Here is a 19,530-nt window from a genome sequence, read left to right as displayed (position 1 = left end):
ATAAAGGAGGCAGAGGAATAACTAAACATAAGACACAGAAAGAGAGACAGTAGGAAAGAGGGAGGGCGAGAGAGAAATCATCGGTAACGAGGCTTCATACTAACCGCTCTGACCAACTCTACATATCAAACAGAGGGAGTTAGACATAAAGATCTGCCTCTAATAAAAGTCTGTTATGTTCTGGAGTTGAAGTAAATAAAGTCTAAATATTGTGGATCCCAGATGGAGGCTGTGCTCTGTGTGAGAGACACTGTCTCTTCTAACTTTCTCTCTGAGTGATCATGTTACCGTAAATACAGCTGAAATCACAGCTCAGTCTTTGTCTTTCATTTATGTGTTTGGTGATTTGTCAGACGATGTCAAAGCTATAAAATCAGGATTTGACCGTAGGTCCAGACATGTACTAGGTTAAGACCTTGATTTGTTTTTTTTGTTGTTTTTTTGCTGCTGAGTCTGACCTTCCTTTCATTGCTTTGCTTAGTGTACATTGAACCTTGTTATGTTACAAATAAACCCCCCCACGCCCCCATGATAATATTGTATCTCATGATATTTGGGCTTGACTGTATTGAGATATTACATTTTGGATATTGCCCAAGCCTACTAACTATACATGTTATGAATTTAAGTTCACAGATGAGAAATGGACTAATTATTAAAAGTAAAACCATATATTGAGCCAACAGATTGTTCCTGACTAACCCTGCTATCCCTAGAGCTACATTGTTAGCATGGCTAAAACCTATACACAGCAGATGTTGCTTCTCTCCTCTCCTCAGTACTGGCTGTATGTTGGGTCTGGGTCTGGTGCTGGCAGCTCTCTGCAGTAGTGGACAGAAGGACCAACACATCCACGTCATGCTAACACTGGACAAACTACTATCCAGCCTGCAGGACAGCAGCGGGCAGGGACGCATGATGCAGGAGGTACAACAAGTTTTACTCTGCTTTAACAGACCAAAATAAGTGACACAGACCACACAGGCTAGTAAAACATATTTATTAAGGTTGTTTTTTTCTGGAATGGAGTAATATTGACTGTGTGCAGGTCTTGGCGTACTCTGTGGCGTGTGTGGGCGTCTCAGCCTTCAGTGGAGGCCTTATAGACGCTGCCAAGGCTGAGGAGGTCATGAACACCCTGCGCACCCTGACTGAGGAGAGCCAGCAGGTCAGCAGCAGAGTGTGTTGTATCTACTGGGATAAGGAGGAAGTATTTGTGGACACATACAGTTGTATGCAGAAGTTTGGGCACCGTGTTAAATCAGTGCTTAGTGATCCAGAGAAGTGTCTTTTTTGTTTTTTCTTCCTGAGATATTCACACAGTTTGTTTAAAATCTACCCACACATTTGAAATGATTATTAATTTGAATGAATTTAACGATTGTTTAAGTCAGGTCTGGGAGGTTTGTTTGTTGAAGTGGTTCATGGTGGATTTTCAGGTCTGCTTTGAATCATTGTCCTGCGGTAGAATCCACCTTTGTTTCACTCTCACTTTCTCAACTGACTACAGGACATTTGACATCTCCTCAACGCTCGATGGCACGAAGCACTGACATAGTCGGATGCACAATGTTTTGCAATTTTTTTTCTATAAATAAAAACAGGGCATTTACATGGGCAATATGTCAGCCTTTGCGTACAACTGTACAGTTTTAACATTAGTATGTGGTTTTGAATTCATATGTCTAATCTATGTCTTCTAAGAATCAGACCAGTGAAATAGCTTGAGTGGTTAGTAGCTGTTTAATGCTGGTCTTGTGTAATAGCTGTATCACTGTATCAAACATATTGATGATGAAAAAAATGAAAACCAGATCAGTGGACACAGGTTTAGTTCTCACTGCTTGTGTCCAGACCCCAGGTTTCTCTCTGGCTCTGGGGCTGGTTGTCCACGGCCTGTCACTGTCTGGTCACGGTAAAGCAGAGGACATCCACCCCCGACTGCTGGCTGCCTGGATCAAGATCTTACTGACTGAGGTACTGCAGCTACTTGAAGAATGGACCATCACTGCTCATTCATACACTTTAGATTCAGTCTGTTTATACCTGCTGAAACTTTGTGTTTCAGGGTTGTCCCACTATGCAGCGACTGGCTGCTGTCAACGGACTGGTGGCTCTAGTGGGATCTGAGAGTTACCTCATTCAGGTGAGAAATCTACCATCATGTTTCTGAAGCTCCATATTTGCCTCTTCTGTGTTTTATTTGAAGTGTTGAGCCATAAGAAGATATATTTGTGGTTTTAAGAACCAGAAACCATCTCAGTGTAGTTTTACATCTCCTCTCTCAGACTTCTCTCTGGAGCTCTAGTGTTACGACTCCTTTGGTGGCAAGGTAGAAAGGAGACGAAACGATAACCAAAAACTGAATCAAGTAGCCATGTCATAAGTAAGGAAAATGGTTTATTAAAACAGAAATCCATTAATAAAATACAATTGTGCAGGAGGATGGGACGAGGTGGTTGTACCAAACAAACTGAAAAGTACAATAAAACTGGGCCTAGCTAGACTCAAAATAAAACTTAAACCAAAATCCTGAGTCTTATCTAATAAAGAAGGTTAACCAAAAGTAAATACAAAGGTGGCACCAACCCTAAAACCTAGTGTGTATATACAGAGGAGTCCTACGTGAGTGCAATGTATAAAGGGTACCCCGACTTACCTATATCCACCACCTCACTCCACAAACCTTGTTTTAAGTTACTAAATTAGATGAACAGTTGTCACTTCATTGTATCAGAAATGGCTCCAAGCTTCTTTTACATAGAACATTTTGACATGTGACAACATGTAAAGCTCCTTCCATTTACAGTAGCTCCCTCAGTCCTGGTCCTGGTATGTCTCACTGTCACTGTCATGCTCACACATCTTTAATGTTCTGTGTCTCGTGCTTTTCCAGCAATGGAAAGTCAAAATGTCTGCTGTGAAGAAGGAGTACCATGTGGGCAATAAATTGATTTAAAATGTTTAATAATGAAGTGAAGTGTTTGGTGCTTTGTTCATGAATATTTTTGTCACTTATCTTGTGTCGTGTGTTCCAGCTGAAAAGTGAGCTGGAGCTTTCCTCCCAGCAGCAGAGCCGGCTGAATGAGGTCATTCGAGCCATCACACAGGTGGGCCCACGCATTATGTTATTCATGCTGTTGTTTTTAATGGTAAAAATTGTGAAATTATCTCAGTATAATTATTACAATACAAGTCTGACTTTGTCTAGTTCTGTCAGACACCTGCTGCTTTTTCTGCAGCCATGACACCATATTTCCTACTTAAATTCAAGATATTACATCATGTATTTAAATGTAATTGACATTAGATTTGTGACGCATTGTAAGACAATTTCTTATTTTGTGATTATTTGTTTCGTTAGTTCTTTTTCTGTTCTTTATTAGTGACTTTGCATTACAACAAGTGTTACATATAATGGACAGACATGTAAAGACAACAAAAACAAACATTTATAGAGACATACAAATGAAAAGTGTGTGTGTGTGTGTGTGTGTGTGTGTGTATTTATGTGATATAGTAGTGGACATTAATGATGTTATATAAATAAAATTCTAAGGAAAATAATAATAATAATAATTTACATGATATCCTGTCAATGTAATTAAGAAAATAAATAGATCTTATGACAAAAAATGTGCTAATGTGATATTATAAAATATAACGTTAGTTCAAATGACATCAGGCTTGGGTGATACCCAAAATTTAATATACAGTCCAGCCCAAATATCATGATATTTGATATTATAGAATATTGTCCCAAACCTAAATGACACTGAACCTCCTTTCTTCTTCATGTACATCAGCCTATTTTACTCTCTCTCTATCTCACTCTCTCTCTCTGTTCCAGGTCATAACGTTCTCAGGTGCCATTGGTTTACAGTCCAACAGCGCCTGTTTGATGGGTCATTTACATTTGGCCCACATGTCCACCAGCCACACTCACACAGCAGGTAGGAGCAACATGGATGAACTCAAATCAGTTTATTCCTCTTACCTTAGTCCAGCTGTGCGTGGAAATCAGTCACAGTCTATCTCCAAAAGTGGGAAGTTGCTTGTTGGGTGTGATATGTTTTTTTTTATGTTTTTTTCCCCTCTGTGTCTCCTCCTGTCCCCCCTCAGTTCCTCAGGATTTCAGTTACCTCTCAGAGAAAAGTGTCCTCAGACCCATCATTGACTTCATCTCAGAGGCAGGAAAAAAAGGTTTGTAGACCAGTTTAGTTAAACAGGGTTTCTGCTGATTAAAAAGTCAAAAATCCAATTATCTGAATTTTAGGCCTTAAAATGTCTGGAACACAATTTTGACAGGTCTTGAAAATTGATTGGATTATGGAGTTAACATCACTTTCATAAAGCTGCATTAACTTCAGGCTTTTAAATGTGTGTTTGTGAAATATTTGTATTCACGCTGTAATAAAACTACAAAACAAAACCACCATGGAACCAATAACCACTAATGCAAACTGTGCAGCTTGGCTGAAGGCCTGTTGAAAGTCAATAGATTAATTTAAGATTCTTTTTTTTGCCAGTGTGGATGTTAAACAATGTCTTAAATTACATCATAGTGGTTTTAAAAAGTCTTAAACTCGTTCAAACTTGCAAAAACTTGAAAAAAGTTCAGTGTACAACTTTATTTTCTCAACAGCACAAACACATATAATATCACTGAGTTACATCAAGATACATTGAATCAAAACAATTCATATTTTGAACTCCTTTGTTTCCAGGTCGTGAGTCGTCTGCTCCAGCTGTGGTGAGGACTGCACTGACCCCGCTGGCTTCAGTTGGAGCCAGTTTCCAGTACCCGCCCATAAACTGGAGCGCTGTCCTGTCTCCTCTGATGAGGCTCAGCTTCGGTAACAGTCCTCACAGAGTCACGTATCTGTACTGGAAGCCAAAGAGTCAAAGCAGCATGTTGAAATGTTTTGTCTTCAACAGGAGAGGAGGTGCAGCATCAGTGTGTGGTACTGGCAGCGAGTCAGGCTCAGTCTTCCCAGAGTGCATCTCTCTTCCTGGGCTCCTGGCTGTCCCCCCCCCTGGTGCACAGTCTCAGTGTAAGTTCCTCAAGTACGGCTGTAGAGAGGAGAACAGAGTATTAACATCATATACTGATATCAAGTCTAAGTATGTACAACAGAGAGTCACATGATTGATGATAAGGGAGGCTGCTTCATGTTTTCCTGCAGCTTTACTGATTATATCCTCATTCTTATATAAGTCTGTGTATATAAGAAAAAGGCAGTGAACCTGTTGGAATGACCTGGTTTTCTGCACTGACTTGTCATGAGATGTGATCAGATCTCTATACAAGTCACAAATGTAGACACAGTGTCTCTAAACTAATATAACACAAACAATTATAATCTTTTGTGTCTTTATTGAATGAAAGCCATTAAGCATTCACAGTGGTGGTGGAAAAAGTAATTGAACCTTGCATTTTATAACTGGCTGAACCACATTTGGCTCCAATAACCTGAAACCAGCTTCCAGTAGCTGCTGATCAGACCTGTTCAATGTTCAGGAGGAAGTTTGGCCAGTTCGTCTTTAAAGAAGTGCTTCAGATCAGACATATTCTCAGGATGTCTGGTTCGTACTTTTCTCTTGAGGTCATTCCACATCATATCTACTGGGTAAAAGGTCTGGGCTCCGACTAGACCGCTCCAGAAGGAAACTCAAACTCAAAGTGTTCTCTTTTTCAGCATGACGGTTCCCGTCTCCGCGTCATGTAGAAGACAATGTTGAAGTAACAGCTGGCAGTTGACTGATTGACTCTAACGAAGAGACTCAGACAGCTCCTCGTTTCACTGACCTATTTTTATGCTAACAAGCACTTCAGGATATGGGGGATAACAGCTGGTCTCAATAAAACTACTCAGTCTGACAGAAAAATCATAATCAAAGCAAACTTCAAACACTAACGATTGAACTGCAAATAAATAAATGATATGGCCAACAGTCTAACTCTAATCAGGATCAGACATTTCCATTATGAATAATATAAAGACACAACTGATAAAGATAAATGAATAAACATAGATAATCATTCTGTAAGTCAATATAATGACGTTCTCCCTCAGACTGTTTGAACATTCATATATTCATATCTATAGATCTTCATTTAACAGGCACACACTCACCTGGGGGACGCAAGCCCAGTCTGACTTGTTCCCCCGGTAATGCACTTTATATAGCTACATCGTTACCATGGATACTGTGTTACCTAGCACTAAATACAGAGTAACCTCATAAAAATATAAAAATGACACAAATTTGTACACTTTACAATGAACAAAGGTAAAATTAATGACAAAATTTAAATTTCCAAGATTTTGCTATTAGATAAAGTTAATTTAAAATAATTTAAAGCTCAAATTATGTTTTTAATGTAACATGCTAGAGACACATGTTACAGAAACCATTACTTTGAAAACCAAAAGCGAATTACATATTTTTAGATTTATTTCAGCATTGTTCCATAATTTAACCCCAACAATATAAACACATCTCCTTTTATTTTTATTGGTTCAGTAAACTAAAAACATCTCTCGGATTATATTTGCTTAGCTCTAAACATTATTTGCATTATTTTATAATTTTGTATAATAAATCATTAAATTTCATATTAAAGGAACAGAGACACAATGGATGAGTGTGATCATAGTAGCCAGCCTTATTAATATATATAGCTCATTTTTGTATTAAGACTATTTAACTGAAATGGCCTTATAATGTAATATATTCCAAGATTTATACAGGATTACTATTGACATGAATGTTTTTTTTTTTAATATAATCAATATGTTGTTTCCATGTTAGTTTATGATCAGTCACAAACCCGAGGAATTTAGTCTGAAACCTCTTTCAATTTCAACATCACAGATTATTAGTTTGTATATTTCTTCATCAATAAACCATCAATTGAGGTTTTTTTTTTGTATTTCTTGATATCAGACTAACTCCCACTCATGCTAAATTAAGTAATAACAATAATAATGAGTTGTATTAAAAACTGATACAGGCTCATGTAATTGTTATTGGTGCTTGCACTGTGGCACATGATCATATTTTATGACATGGCTGTTGTGAACAGTTACTACCAGCAGGTGTCACTAGTGAACAGACCCTGTTAATGAGGCTGTGAGTAGTGATACCCAGTGTTGCCTATGAGCCTTTCAGAGATGTCTGGAGATTTTTACAGCCCCTTGTCCTCTTCCAGTATCAGACCCGGGCTCACCTATATGACACCCTCGGCTTGTGGATGAAGCATGTTGCCGAGGACAAGCTCCAGGTCTACATGGAGAGTCTGGGTTTGCAGCACTTCCAGGAGGGCCTTCAACCCCAGCGTCTGTCCCTGTGCCGCTCTCTCCTGCAGGGCCTCGCTCAGGCCATGGCCCTCCCAAACCCCCCCAGTAACTGCTGGACTATCCTCTGCTCCACCACTGAGAAGATCTTCACCCTCCTGCCGAACCAGATCCGGGTAATACATGAGTCTTTACACCTTCAGACACTGATGGAGTTTTTACCTGACATCCTCTCTTCAGCTGACTCCTGTCACTGTTCATACACCAGTGACAGGAGTCACTGGTGTAAAAATACAATACATTTTTGGCCTGGCCATGTGTCACTCAGTCAGCCAATCAGAAGAGAGGCTTAGAGCCTCCTCTCTTCTGATTGGCTCACCGACCTGTTGTTACTAGAGCTCCAGAGAGAAGCCTGAGAGAGGAGATGTAAAACTACACTGAGATGGTTTTTGGTTCTTAAAACCACAAATATATCTTCTTATGGATCAACACTTCAAATACCACACAGGATGTATGGAGCTTTAATTCAGCTGAAACTTCAGCAACTGCTTCAGTCTTTTAGTGCTTCAGCTGTGAAAAGCTGCTTCTCCCATATAACATCAAACAATTCAATTATGTGCAGTTTTTAACTTAAACCTTTTCTAGGTCATTGCTATTTAAAAAAAATGTTACTCAATCATCTGTAATTGTACCAGGCCGACCATCTAACAATGCTCTGTTATATTTTTCTTTTTGTATTGCAAAATTCATTTGTTATAGGATGATGAAGTGGATTTGTACACAGGAGTGGCCAGATGTCTGTCTGAGATGTCTGATACAGAGATCGATCGGATCGCTCGAGTTACTAAGGTACAGTGTTGGGTTTCTCCTGCTGCCTGTCTTTATGCTAAGCCAGGCTAACCACAGCCTGATTCTACTTTACACACAAACATAAGATGGATGGATATCTATCATCTCAATCTGAGAGAGAAATCAACAACTGCATTTTCCAACATATTTCTAAAACAATTTCTGAACACTTCCTGTCAAATTAAAAAAAAAACTGCAGCAGAAGTGAAATCGCTTCAGCATCATTAAGACGTTTCAACTTCAGTCTCACACACACTAACTAACTTAAAGCCATCATTTGTACATTTTTATGATTACATCATCTTTAAAATGATTGTGTTTGTAGAATGAACTGAAAATCTGTTCAGTTTAGACGTCAACAGCTGGACTTAAAAACCTACAAGTGAAAAAATACAGCTGCAAATTTGGTACAACTATACATTAAATTGAATCTAGCTACATGCTTAAGATAATTATGTAGAGACGATCAGTGTCCCATTTCAGAGGCCGGATCCTTCGGAGGACGAGGGCGTGGCCTCCGAAGACCACATAGACTGCAAATGACTCTTTTCTGAAAAGTGATTCATCACTGGTGCGCGATGAATCTTGGCATCCACCCACTTGGATCCATTTGTGTCCCAGGATGTTTAATGTTTAGTATAATGTGTTTTAATCAATCAAAAGCCCATTTAAATTCTTGGAGGATAATTCAAGTTTATTCTTTTAGATTCAGATGGAGAAGACGTGCTTCATCCTGGCTTACCTGACTTCCCAGGGCAGAGTTCCCCTCCTTGGTCTCAATGACATCATCGCTGGTGTGCTTCGTGGTTGGCCAAGCCGCAGAGTCGGCTGGATTCTCCTCCAAACGTTTTATCAGTGTCGCTTGGCAACCAGTTCCAACACGGGTCAGAGAACAACTTCTCCTGCTGCTTTCACATGATATGAGAAAAGCCCATTAAGCTTTCAAATGATAATACTACTCTGCTGTCCGTCACACTGGAGCTTTTGATGTGGCCTATAATTCCACACATTAGGTTTTAATGATTGATCTGTTGATTTGTTTGTACGTTGTGTGTCACAGGCATCTCCAGACGGATGGAGTGGCTCCTGGAGCTGATGGGCCACATTCGAAATGTTGCCTACGGCGCAACGTCTGTCACATGTGGAGACACAAAACTGGTATGTTCCTGAGCCGTGTGCGCCTGTGTGTGGTGTTTCCACAGCAGTGAGAGTGTTGTCGTCACACGCCACAGATGATATGTTGAGAGCTCCGGGTTTCAGTCTGTAGTTTGGAGTTAAAGGCTCCTCAGGTGGAATAACTTGTCTGAGATGGTTGGGAATGCTGCTGCAGTCTCGCTGGGTGTGTCCTCTAGCACAAGTTAAATGTGAAAACAGGTTTTTACAGAAACCCTGAGAGGCAAGTGAATTTTTTTTTTCTGGGAATAACGTTCCATGTTTCATCAGTGAAAACAACCCAAGAGCGGCTAGCGAAAGAAAAAATAAAGTTTGGTTTTTTTTTTACTTTTTTTTCAGTTTTCTAAGTTTTTGTTTTTTTCATCTATGAAAACAAGTCCTGAAAGGAAAAATATTTTGGCTTTGTTTGTTTTTTAAGTGTTTTTTTTAGCTGTATAAACCACTCATAAGAGGCAAGTAATGAGAAAACAACCCCAGAGAGGCAAGGTTTAATATATATATATATATATATATAAATACATTTTTTCTTTCTGTCTTCCCAGAAAAAAAATCACTTGTCCTTGGGGTGTTGTTTATACAGATGTAAAAAAAACAAAAAAGAAAAACTAGGGAACATGAACCTGCACAATGTTTTCACTAGCCTTTTAGGGCTTTGGTAAGTTTTATAATTTAAAATTAAAGTAATTTAAAAATGAGCTGAGTATCAAACAATCATGTACAGAGTAGAAATGTTTTGTTGTTGAACTGCTGGCAACATATTCATTTTTTTTTGTAAACTTTTACAACCCTTTAACGCCATGAAAGTCAGTAATCCTGATGTAAAGTACGTAATTGAACACCTCTCCAGTTGAGAATCGATTTCCCTTATTTTTTCTGCAGGCCACAGACTTCCTGTTCCAGGTCTTTGCTGCTGCTGTAGTTTCCTGGGGGGACCACTTCATGCCACTCCTCTATGGCATCCGGGCCCAGTGGTTTCCATGGCAACAGGGCTCCAAGCCTCGAGCTCTGCAACACAGTCTCTACGGAGAGGAGTCACTCACTGACCATGCCCTGCCACAGTGTCTGCTGGGAATGCCCCACAGCCTGGCTCTGCTTCTGGGCAAAGAGCCCTGGAGCAGCCAGACACAGAAGGTCAGTGTTTCTGCAGCTTCATTCCAATGAGGGCAGAGTGCGGGGCCCCACCTTAGGCACACGGGGCCACAGCTGAATGACGATTGACACATTTTTCATTTATTTGATTTTTATTTTTTTGGGAAAGTTTTTCGGTTTTAGACAAGACAATGACAGAATGTAATGTGTGTGTGTGTCTCAGTTCATAGACTGGCTTCTCAGCATCACAGAAGCTCCTGGCCAGAGTGTGTCGACTGCGACCACCAGCACAGCCAAAGGTGAAGATCGCAAATGCAGCAACTCATACAAATACATACAAATACAATACACACTGCTCAGACATAGCAGTAGTTTCAAATGTAAAGCTGCTCTGAACTATTGACACGCAAACATAGGAGTGTTGGACACTGTGATGTTTAGCAAACCAGACAGACAGACAGACAGACAGACAAGTCAACAGTTATAGTGTCTGTTCCACTGAACAACAGCTGCTGCTGAATTCAAATTCATGATGAAAATGAGACTAAAATTTTACTTAAGAAACCTTTATGCGGGAGGTATTGCAGTCACGTGTGTTAGGCCTCCAGGATACACACAATGGCTTATGGTGAGTACTGAATGTAAACACAACTGAAAACTCCTGAAACACACACGATGTCCTTCCTCTTACAAGTACGTCACACATTCACAAAAGCAACAAACACACTGTTGGTACAAACGAGTGGCTTATCTGATGGTGCCTGTGTTGTTGTTTCAGCTGCTCTGTTGGCCCTGAAGTCCTCCGCCGAGTTCAAGAAGAAAGCTGTGTGGACCAGAGCTTACGGCTGGTAATTGTATCGTAACCACGGCGATGCATACTGAGGGTCTTCACGACCAAAACAATGCTGGAGCTGTAACACACGAGCTGGACCTCTCCTTCCTGAGCCTGTCGGATGTGGAGACAGTGATGTCTCTGAATGCTGCAGCTCCACAGACTTTCAAATAGAAAAACTGCACCGCTGCCGTCGCTCTGCTTCAGTCATACATGACGCTGATGTTAACAGGAATGTGCTCTGTCAAATAGTATTTCTATTAAAAGTGAAACAGAAAATTTTGAATGGTCTGATTTCATTTTGTGGCTTCTGGGTTTTCTTAAATACACATTTAACAAATCAAACTCACTGAATTTAAAAAAAAAGTAACAGACTTTCCAGGAAGTTCCAGGAAGATGTTACAGAAAGACTTAAATGGTCCAACCATTTAGTTCTTATTTCCTTTTCATCTTCTTCTTCCATTTCTCCAGGTGTTGTTGTCTCTCCTTCAGCAGCTGCCAGATTGTCACAGAGGCTCCTGAAAGGACAACACTGCCGTTAGAGAGTTGGCAAAAACAAAATAGTGTCAATATGGTAATTTTGTATTTATGACACAGATCTAACAACTGCAAGAGAATGGCTGTTAAAGAACTGTCTGTGCAAATATTCCATACATATATAAACACAGCTGGAAACAATAGCTGTGGTTCATCAAGTAAAAATGAAATAGTCTGAGATGGTAGGTTTGGTAGTAAAGGGTTTGGCAGTCACATGTCTCTAGTCTCTTTAGGTTGCTACAAGTCGAAGTATGGTAAACCACAACTCAGTCTAATTTCAGGCAGGTGGGACAAACCAGTCTCCTGTATGACTACACCCTGATTTAAACTCTTTAATCTCCTTAGTCAAGTCAGGACCAAGCATCAACCTCCAGGCTGAAACATGAAGCCAACACTTAAGTGCAAAAGGCTGCAGTTCCTCTAATGACCACTAGAGTCTGGCTCCAACAGTGAGTCAGTCCCCATACACTCCCATGTTAAAGTTTAGTCTAAAAGAGTGAGATGAGTAGATTGGTATCAATTTCAAATCACTGTTAGAGGTGGAGTCAGGATATGGTTAGCTTAGCATAAATATTTGAAACTAGTCCAAAGTTCAGATGCCTAACAACATCGCCACAGCTGACTGATTAACATGTTTTATCTTGTTCTTTTAACACCAACAACACTATGCTGTAGCCATGCTGCAGACTCATAGCTCTGTTAGGCTGCACTTAACACAGCAGTACTTTGAGATACATGCTAACAGTAGCACGCTAACATACAACGACAATGCTAACATGCTCATATTTCATAGGTCTAATGTTTACACTGTTCAGTAAATTAATAAAATTTGTTAGCATGCTAACATTTGCTAATTAGCACAAAACACAGTACAGCTGAGGCTGATGGGAATATTAGGTTTGCAGGTATTTGGCCATGAACCAAACAAACTGAACAAACTGAACAAACTGAAGTTTTGAGCTGGTGGTGGCAGTAGATAGAAAGTCACAGTATCACCAAAATCATTAGGATTCATCCCTCAGGGACCATGAATGTCAGTACAACAAGGAAGACCAGACATGAAGGCTTATTCCCTTTAACCTAGCATGCAGCCCATGAGGTATTTCTTTGTTTTGCCTTATTTTACTGGTAAAATGTCATTGATTGTTTATTTTGACCTGACCTGCTTTTGTTTCCACGGTGGATTTGAATCAAATACATCAGTAGCAAGAAAAACGCTTGTGTCTGCCTGTGCTTGTAGGGAATACTCACGCTGTAGTTCTTTGCAACCTCTCCTGCCTTAAAACTGGTTGCCAGGTATGGTCAGTTTTGCTTTTGCTTTTGGTCTCCACAGGCTGATGGTATGAAACCTGGCAACCTCACCCTGATAACAACACTTCAGGAGGTTGCACACACTCACTGCTCCTGACTGTTCTTTTAGCACAACAAAAGATAAAATAATTTCTGTCATGATAACTTTCTAGACTTCTAGAATCCTATAGTGTTACAAACAGTGATTTGCCATCTGATGAGCCTTTTAATGCATTCACTTGTTACTCATACTGGACCTCTGGGTTTATACTTCAGTGTCTAACAGGCGTCTGAAGCAACACGCCTCCACCACTGTAGTCCATGTTTCTTAAACACAGTGCAGTCAGAACGCTGGATAACTATAATCTTACCAAGAGCAAGAACAGGCAGGTAGACCATCAGGAATACAGGGGGGTGAATGTGTGTTGAGTTTAGTGCAGCTGGCTCAATATACGGCAGGGCCTGGTACAGAGTGACGCCTGAATAAGACCAAAAAACAAAAACAATTATAGTCAGCAGAAATAAATCACATTCAACTTTTTAATACTAATAAGTTGTGAGAACCTGCTGTTTTAAAAATCAACCTGCTATGGTCCAATAAAGACAAGGTTTGGGTGGTATCCAAAATTTTAATACCTCCATACAGACATGCCCAAATATCACAATATATACAGTATACGATATTATCGCAGCCCACAACTCCATTATACTATAATTATATTATTGTCTTTTATGTTTCAGGTGTTGTTATGCCTCCATGTCAGTGACAGCCACAGAGGGAGGTGTTATGTTTTCAGGTTGTCCATCCGTACATACTGTACATACGTCTGTCCGTCCCATTCTCATTAACACAATATCTCAATAACACCTTGACAGAACTTCTTCAAATTTAGCACAAACATTTCCTAAGACTCAGGAATGCAGTGATTTTGGTTGTCAAAGGTCAAGGTTGCAGTGACCTCAGGAGACACGGTTCTGACCTTGTGAATGTGATATTTCAGTGATGCCTTGAGGGATTTTCTTCAAATTCGGCACAAACATTCATTCGGACTCAAAGATGAACTGATAGGATTTTGGTGGTCAAATGTGTCTGTGACCTCACAAAACACGGTTTTTGGCCATAACTCAACAAATTCATACACTAATTATGATACAATTTAAGTCAAATGTCTATAAGGATAAAATATCCAAAAGACCAAAGGTCACCTCCCCTCTGACATCATAATGTTCTGTGAAAACACTTCTGGACATTATTCAACACTGTAACTCAGGAAGGAGAGACTGTGACCATATTTCCTGTAACTTGGCTGGTTGGTGGAGGACACAAACACAAGGTGGTGATTCTAGTTTTATAATATATAACATGTAATATATAATATAAAAAAGTTATATGAAAAATATCACATATGGTGGGTAATATCGGGATATCCCATATTATCGAATATTGGTCCAAGCCTAATAAAGACCATTTCCTGCTATGACTAACTGTTGGCTGGTGTTTTGAACAGTCTTAGCCTGTGTCCCTTTAATAGTTTGTTTGGCTGCAGTGAACAGCAGTTTCTGTCCTCTCTCTCTCTCCCTCTCTCTTTCTATCACACACACACTGAACTGGAATGTGCTTTCCTCACACACTTCCTGAAATTTTATCATCGGCTCTGCTTTGTCAATTCATTTCCTGTATACACACTAACTTCCCTTACACAACACCAGTCTTTAATACATTCAAGTATAGTACAGCTCTTATTGTTGAGCGTAGTAGTAAACTGTTCACCTTCAGTGGCGACTGACAGGATGTATAAGGGGATCCAGAGTGTGTAGCGAGTCCACAGCATGGTGATGGAGGGTGTATCCATTACACGCAGCAGCTCATGTGGGTACCTATCACAGAGCACACATCAAACTGTTGAGCACAGTACTAACTTTCAGTTTTTTCAGTCAGTAGATAAACATGTAAAGACTCCAGGTTTCTCCTTTTATTCATGATGGTGCAACATGACGAAAGACTCATGATAAAAACTATGATTTATTTTGCTATTCCTACGTGTACCTGGCTATTCATGTATGTTCAGTTTAACCTTTGCAAACAATGCTGTGTCATACTTGCTACCATTGCTACATGCTACCAACAGGAGAGGTTTTACCCTCAGTGGCTTCGATCACTGTATAATGTCAGAGAAGTTGCTCGTAGTGATGAACCAAGAATCAACCTCCAGTTTAACGCTTAGTTTGACAATGCAGTGCTAAAAACTGCAGTTCCTCTAATGACCACTAGAGTCTGACTCCAACAGTGAGTCAATCCCCATAGACTCCCATGTTAAAATGTTGTGTGAAATAAATTGAAAGTCCTTGTAAGAGCTGAAATTGTCAAGTGGCCATCTTTCGTAAAAAGCACAAACAGACTGGATGAAATGAAACGAGATGTTAGTGATGTGTTTACCGTAAGAGGTCCAAAATGTTCCACAAGAAGAACTGGACACACACAACTGGTTTACTCTGGACCTCTTCCAGCATGATGACCATGATCAACAGGAAGTTCTTCTCCACGACCTGAAGGAGCAAAACGACATCCACAATCTACCCACTGCTTCAGATATGTGAAGAATTTTATATCAAACATCAGATAACAGGATTAACAATGACATTCCACTGAGGTTACACACTTGGATGAAGCGAGGAAGGAGTCTGGCTTTCTCAATCCCATCTGCGATATGGAAGAGCTCCAGGATGGAGAGCAGCTGGCAGAGACTCATCACGAAGCCGACGGAGTAGAACGTGTCTGCTAAGGCATCTGCAATGTCAAATAATCACATGGTATCATTGATCAAAGCCATTTTACGCACAGAGGTGGACAAAGTACACAGCTCCATCACTTGAGTCAGAGTACGGATCCTCCTAGTTAAACTCTAATACGAAGGTTGTTCAGTCACATTTTTACTGGAGTTAAAGTATTGGAGTACTTGATTTTAAAATACTGAAGTATTCAAAAGTACATTTTTGTTGTATTGTTCCACGTTTACAGAACCTAATGACTCAAACTATTGACTTCTGACTGACTGACTGACTGACTGACTGACTGACTGGTAGAATAAAAAGACTGTAGACATGGACATAAAAACAACTGAATCAACATAAGGAGCCTTTGGTGTTTTCATATTTCTATTTTTAGTCAGTGGTGAACTCTGGTCGTGGTAAACACAGCAAACATTTCAAACTAAATGAATCTTTCTTTCTTTATAAATCTTCAAACACAGACTTCAGATCAGTAAAGAATCTTCTGCCTCATCTTTATCTGACGTCGCCATCGTTAGGACACTGACAGGTTCAAACATGTTTTTCTTTTTTTTTTCCTATGATGAACACAGCGTATGGTCTATCACATTTTCAAAATAAAATAAAATTCATTCCACTGGTTAAAAGCTCTGCTTCAAAGTAAGAGTACTTCACTACTTCATAGAAATGTAGTGGAGTCAAAAGTACATTATTTGTTTTTAAGTGTAGTGGAGTAAAAGTCACAAGTTTACAAAAATAATAATCAATAAAGTACAGATACTGAAAGATGTGCTTATGTATAGAACCGAATTAAATGTACTTTGTTATTGTCCACCCACACTTACTCATACTCTCCTGAGTTAAAACCTGTATCTGTTTAAAGAGCTGCTCTGTCCACTGGGCTTCTATCTGAAACTTAATAAAGCTCACCTTGACCAAATGTGAAGAACCTGGCTATGGTATTAGCCAGGATCCATGTGTGCCCACAGAACTGAAAGAGGTTGTATGAGAAAATGTAGACGAGCCTGAAGCTGAGCCTGCAAATGAAAACAGTTCACAGATCAGGTTTTCGATCATTCAGTGTGGGTCTTTCACATTCTGAACACTTTAAGTTTCACAGTGTAACCAGTTATTATGACCAGCGTCATGGCAACACTTACAGTAAATGTTGATGGTGCTAGTTACGTCTGTGCTCTTCCTGTTACAACAGGTCAAAACCTCAGAAGTTTACTGCACGACCGCCAACACTGATCCACTTCGAACTATTTTGAATAGATTTAATTACATGGAAACTACTGTAATTAATTATGCATTTAAGGTAGGGGCGGTTGCAACAAATCCAATTCCTCCAATCAGAAACATGCTAGAGTGATGACACTAATTCTGCACATGCTCAGTTAGACCTGAGCAGCCAGATCAACACGGTCCACACAACAATGCTTTTGCTAATTATGTCCCAAACAGATGCAACAATAATTGCTCACTTTAATGCATAAGAAAATACAAACAAATTATTTTGTGAATGATTTTGTTAGTCTCTCGTGTTCTTATAATATATACGTCTGTTCTGTTCATAAGCAATAACATAAACTGTGCCTATATTTGACTGAACGTAGGTTCAGTGTTCTACACAAAACAAAACTCAATAACTGTTTGACAAATATTACAAAAATAATTATATAATATTATTGTAAAACAGTGCATGTTTTCAGAATACTGTGCTTAATGAGACAAAAAGTCAAAGTTAATTAGTGAAATTTAATGTATTTTTAATATGTTGCAACCGACCTCAGGGCTGGGGTCACTTGCAACATCTGAAATCTTCCAATCAAATAAATATGTATATGATCACGTATGATCGTCTGTATAATGTACAATTTTGTGTGCCAGACTTTTGATTATACTGATACTTTTATTCAAGTAGAGAATGTGTGTCTAACCAGCAGCTTCTCAGAGAACGTGAGCTTCCCCCTCGGGCAACTATAAAACCTCCATAAGGAAACCCTGTTAGAACCTGTGGAACCTGTGGACCATGTCCACTGGGGGCAGCAGAACAAACCATAAACACATCTGACACATTATGACTTAATAAAGGGTATGGCCTTTATGTTAGCGAGCAGTTGCTTATTTGCACATCCAGCAAATACATATTGTTCATTTAGATTCCTGATGGTGTCGACCTGATGAATTCTCAGTCCGGTATTTACTCTCCATCAGCTCCTGAGAAAAACATCTGTCTTTTTAACCAGTAAAATCTCCACTACGTTCACCTGAGTCGTTAAAGGGAGTTTTCCTTTCCACTTGCTCATGGTGGAACTTTGGGTTTCTCTCTATGATATTCGAGGTCTTGACCTGACTCTGTAAAGAGCCTTAAGATAATGTCTGTTATGATTTGGCACTATATGAATAAGATAAGTCATTTGATCCAGTGTTTATTGAAAAATATTGCTCAGTGCAGCTTTAAGAACATTTCACTGTGGGACTCTGACACATACATGCAGGTTTTGCTACTTTGACTTACAGTGGCTCTGAATACTTGTTCCACTACTGCAGGAGCTTTGAATTGCTTATCACTTGAGAACAGCTGGGACATGTATTGTCCTGCATGAAACCCTCCTTATCTTGGAGTAAGGTATAAACATACAGAGATATAAAGTGATAAAGCTCTACAACCTTTTACTGAATAACTGTGGAATGAAACAAATGAAAGGGTTCTGCTTTTACTTTTTAGTATTTGCAGAGACGTCCTCTCAGGTTTCTTGACATCAGTACAGATGATACGGATTTAGATTTCCACTTCTGACTGCAGATAACGAGTAATAAGAAGCCTTTTTATATTGAATTAGCTGTTTGTGTCTGGAGAGCTGGCTCGCTTGTCGTTCCTCAACACACCCTGAAAATACAGAACATTCCTTCCACAGTGAGAGCTCACACACCGCTGTGTTACTCTGAAATACTCACTCACATTCTCCGTCTTTTGGTCCTTTTGTTGCAGCTCAGAATCCCTGTGTGAGTTTGAGGAGGATCATTTTTCCAGCTGAAGTTTGTGTCTTTGTGCAGAACACAGACCCGCCTCTTACTTCATCCTGCTTCACAACTGGAAGCAGAGAAGAATGCTGCAATGTGTGTGTTTGGCAGAGTTTCCTCAGGCCAATTGTAACAGCGAGGAGGAAGTGGACGGTTCCATGTATGAGAACTGACATCAGATCAGTCCCAGCACCCCCCTCCACAAAACCCATGAGCTGTCTGCCAAGAATACAGAAGTCAGGAGAGAAAGGAGAGAGCGAGCAGCAGGAGAGTTACAGCACACACACACACACACACACACACACACACACACACACACACACACACACACACACACACACACACACTACGTGTCTATAATTTTAGGGTTAGCAGCAGAAACAAGTTCCACCTTTTTGGTGACCTGAGCAGAAAAGCATGAATTCTTACAAAATCTACTTTAAGTTGAAAGTGAAAGGGAATCATAAAAACAGTGTGTGACTACAGTCAGAATTAAACACAGTGTGTGTGTTCATGATAATGAATAGAAAACAAAAAACACAAACATCTAAATAATAAACTGAAATTACTCCAAAAAAGATTTTTTGATTTTCACATGTGACCTCTCGTAACCATGAAACCTTGAACAGCTGGGCCCTCATAGAGTTTTCATAGTGAAAATAA

At 39.7% G+C, this 19,530-nt stretch overlaps 2 protein-coding genes across 3 annotated transcripts in view; one reads left to right on the top strand and one right to left on the bottom strand.

The window, feature by feature from the left end:
• focad (focadhesin) overlaps positions 1–11,523 on the top strand; it is a 53,105-nt gene extending 41,582 nt beyond the window's left edge. Inside the window, exons 29-44 of the mRNA XM_023423838.2 lie at positions 780–927; positions 1,049–1,168; positions 1,855–1,977; positions 2,069–2,146; positions 3,039–3,110; positions 3,851–3,953; positions 4,123–4,203; positions 4,728–4,856; positions 4,939–5,054; positions 7,217–7,477; positions 8,061–8,150; positions 8,857–9,034; positions 9,211–9,308; positions 10,203–10,454; positions 10,636–10,711; positions 11,191–11,523. Of these exons, the coding sequence (XP_023279606.1) occupies positions 780–927; positions 1,049–1,168; positions 1,855–1,977; positions 2,069–2,146; positions 3,039–3,110; positions 3,851–3,953; positions 4,123–4,203; positions 4,728–4,856; positions 4,939–5,054; positions 7,217–7,477; positions 8,061–8,150; positions 8,857–9,034; positions 9,211–9,308; positions 10,203–10,454; positions 10,636–10,711; positions 11,191–11,264 (1,999 nt within the window). The 3' untranslated portion in view covers positions 11,265–11,523. The remainder of the gene's footprint in view (positions 1–779; positions 928–1,048; positions 1,169–1,854; positions 1,978–2,068; positions 2,147–3,038; positions 3,111–3,850; positions 3,954–4,122; positions 4,204–4,727; positions 4,857–4,938; positions 5,055–7,216; positions 7,478–8,060; positions 8,151–8,856; positions 9,035–9,210; positions 9,309–10,202; positions 10,455–10,635; positions 10,712–11,190) is intronic.
• Positions 10,963–19,063, bottom strand: hacd4 (3-hydroxyacyl-CoA dehydratase 4). Of its 2 annotated transcripts, none has more exons than XM_023423839.2 (7): positions 18,806–19,063; positions 16,771–16,877; positions 15,732–15,859; positions 15,509–15,618; positions 14,843–14,949; positions 13,443–13,550; positions 10,963–11,762 (listed from the first exon to the last, which is right to left on the bottom strand). In XM_023423839.2, coding segments are annotated over exons 1-7 (645 nt in total). In that variant the 5' UTR covers positions 18,808–19,063; the 3' UTR covers positions 10,963–11,679. The 2 variants fall into 2 exon arrangements, with proteins under 2 accessions (XP_023279607.1, XP_087034819.1); XM_087178693.1 differs by having other exon boundaries at positions 18,802–19,062.
• Between the last annotated feature and the right edge of the window lie 467 nt (positions 19,064–19,530).

This window comes from Seriola lalandi, unplaced genomic scaffold, assembly GCF_002814215.2.
Source record: "Seriola lalandi dorsalis isolate HSWRI2012SDOR001 ecotype SW California unplaced genomic scaffold, Sedor1 jcf7180002054694, whole genome shotgun sequence".
Taxonomy (NCBI): Eukaryota; Metazoa; Chordata; class Actinopteri; order Carangiformes; family Carangidae; genus Seriola; species Seriola lalandi.
The sequence above is the reverse complement of the archived record's forward strand: the minus strand, read 5'-3'. Positions and strand labels throughout refer to the sequence as shown.

Coding starts and splice junctions, on each gene's coding strand:
- hacd4 (XM_023423839.2), bottom strand. Junction 14,950..15,508: donor AACATTTTGGACCTCTTACG/GTAAACACATCA, acceptor GCTCTGTGATAG/GTACCCACATGAGCTGCTGC. Junction 11,763..13,442: donor CCTGCCTGTTCTTGCTCTTG/GTAAGATTATAG, acceptor TTGTCCTTTCAG/GAGCCTCTGTGACAATCTGG.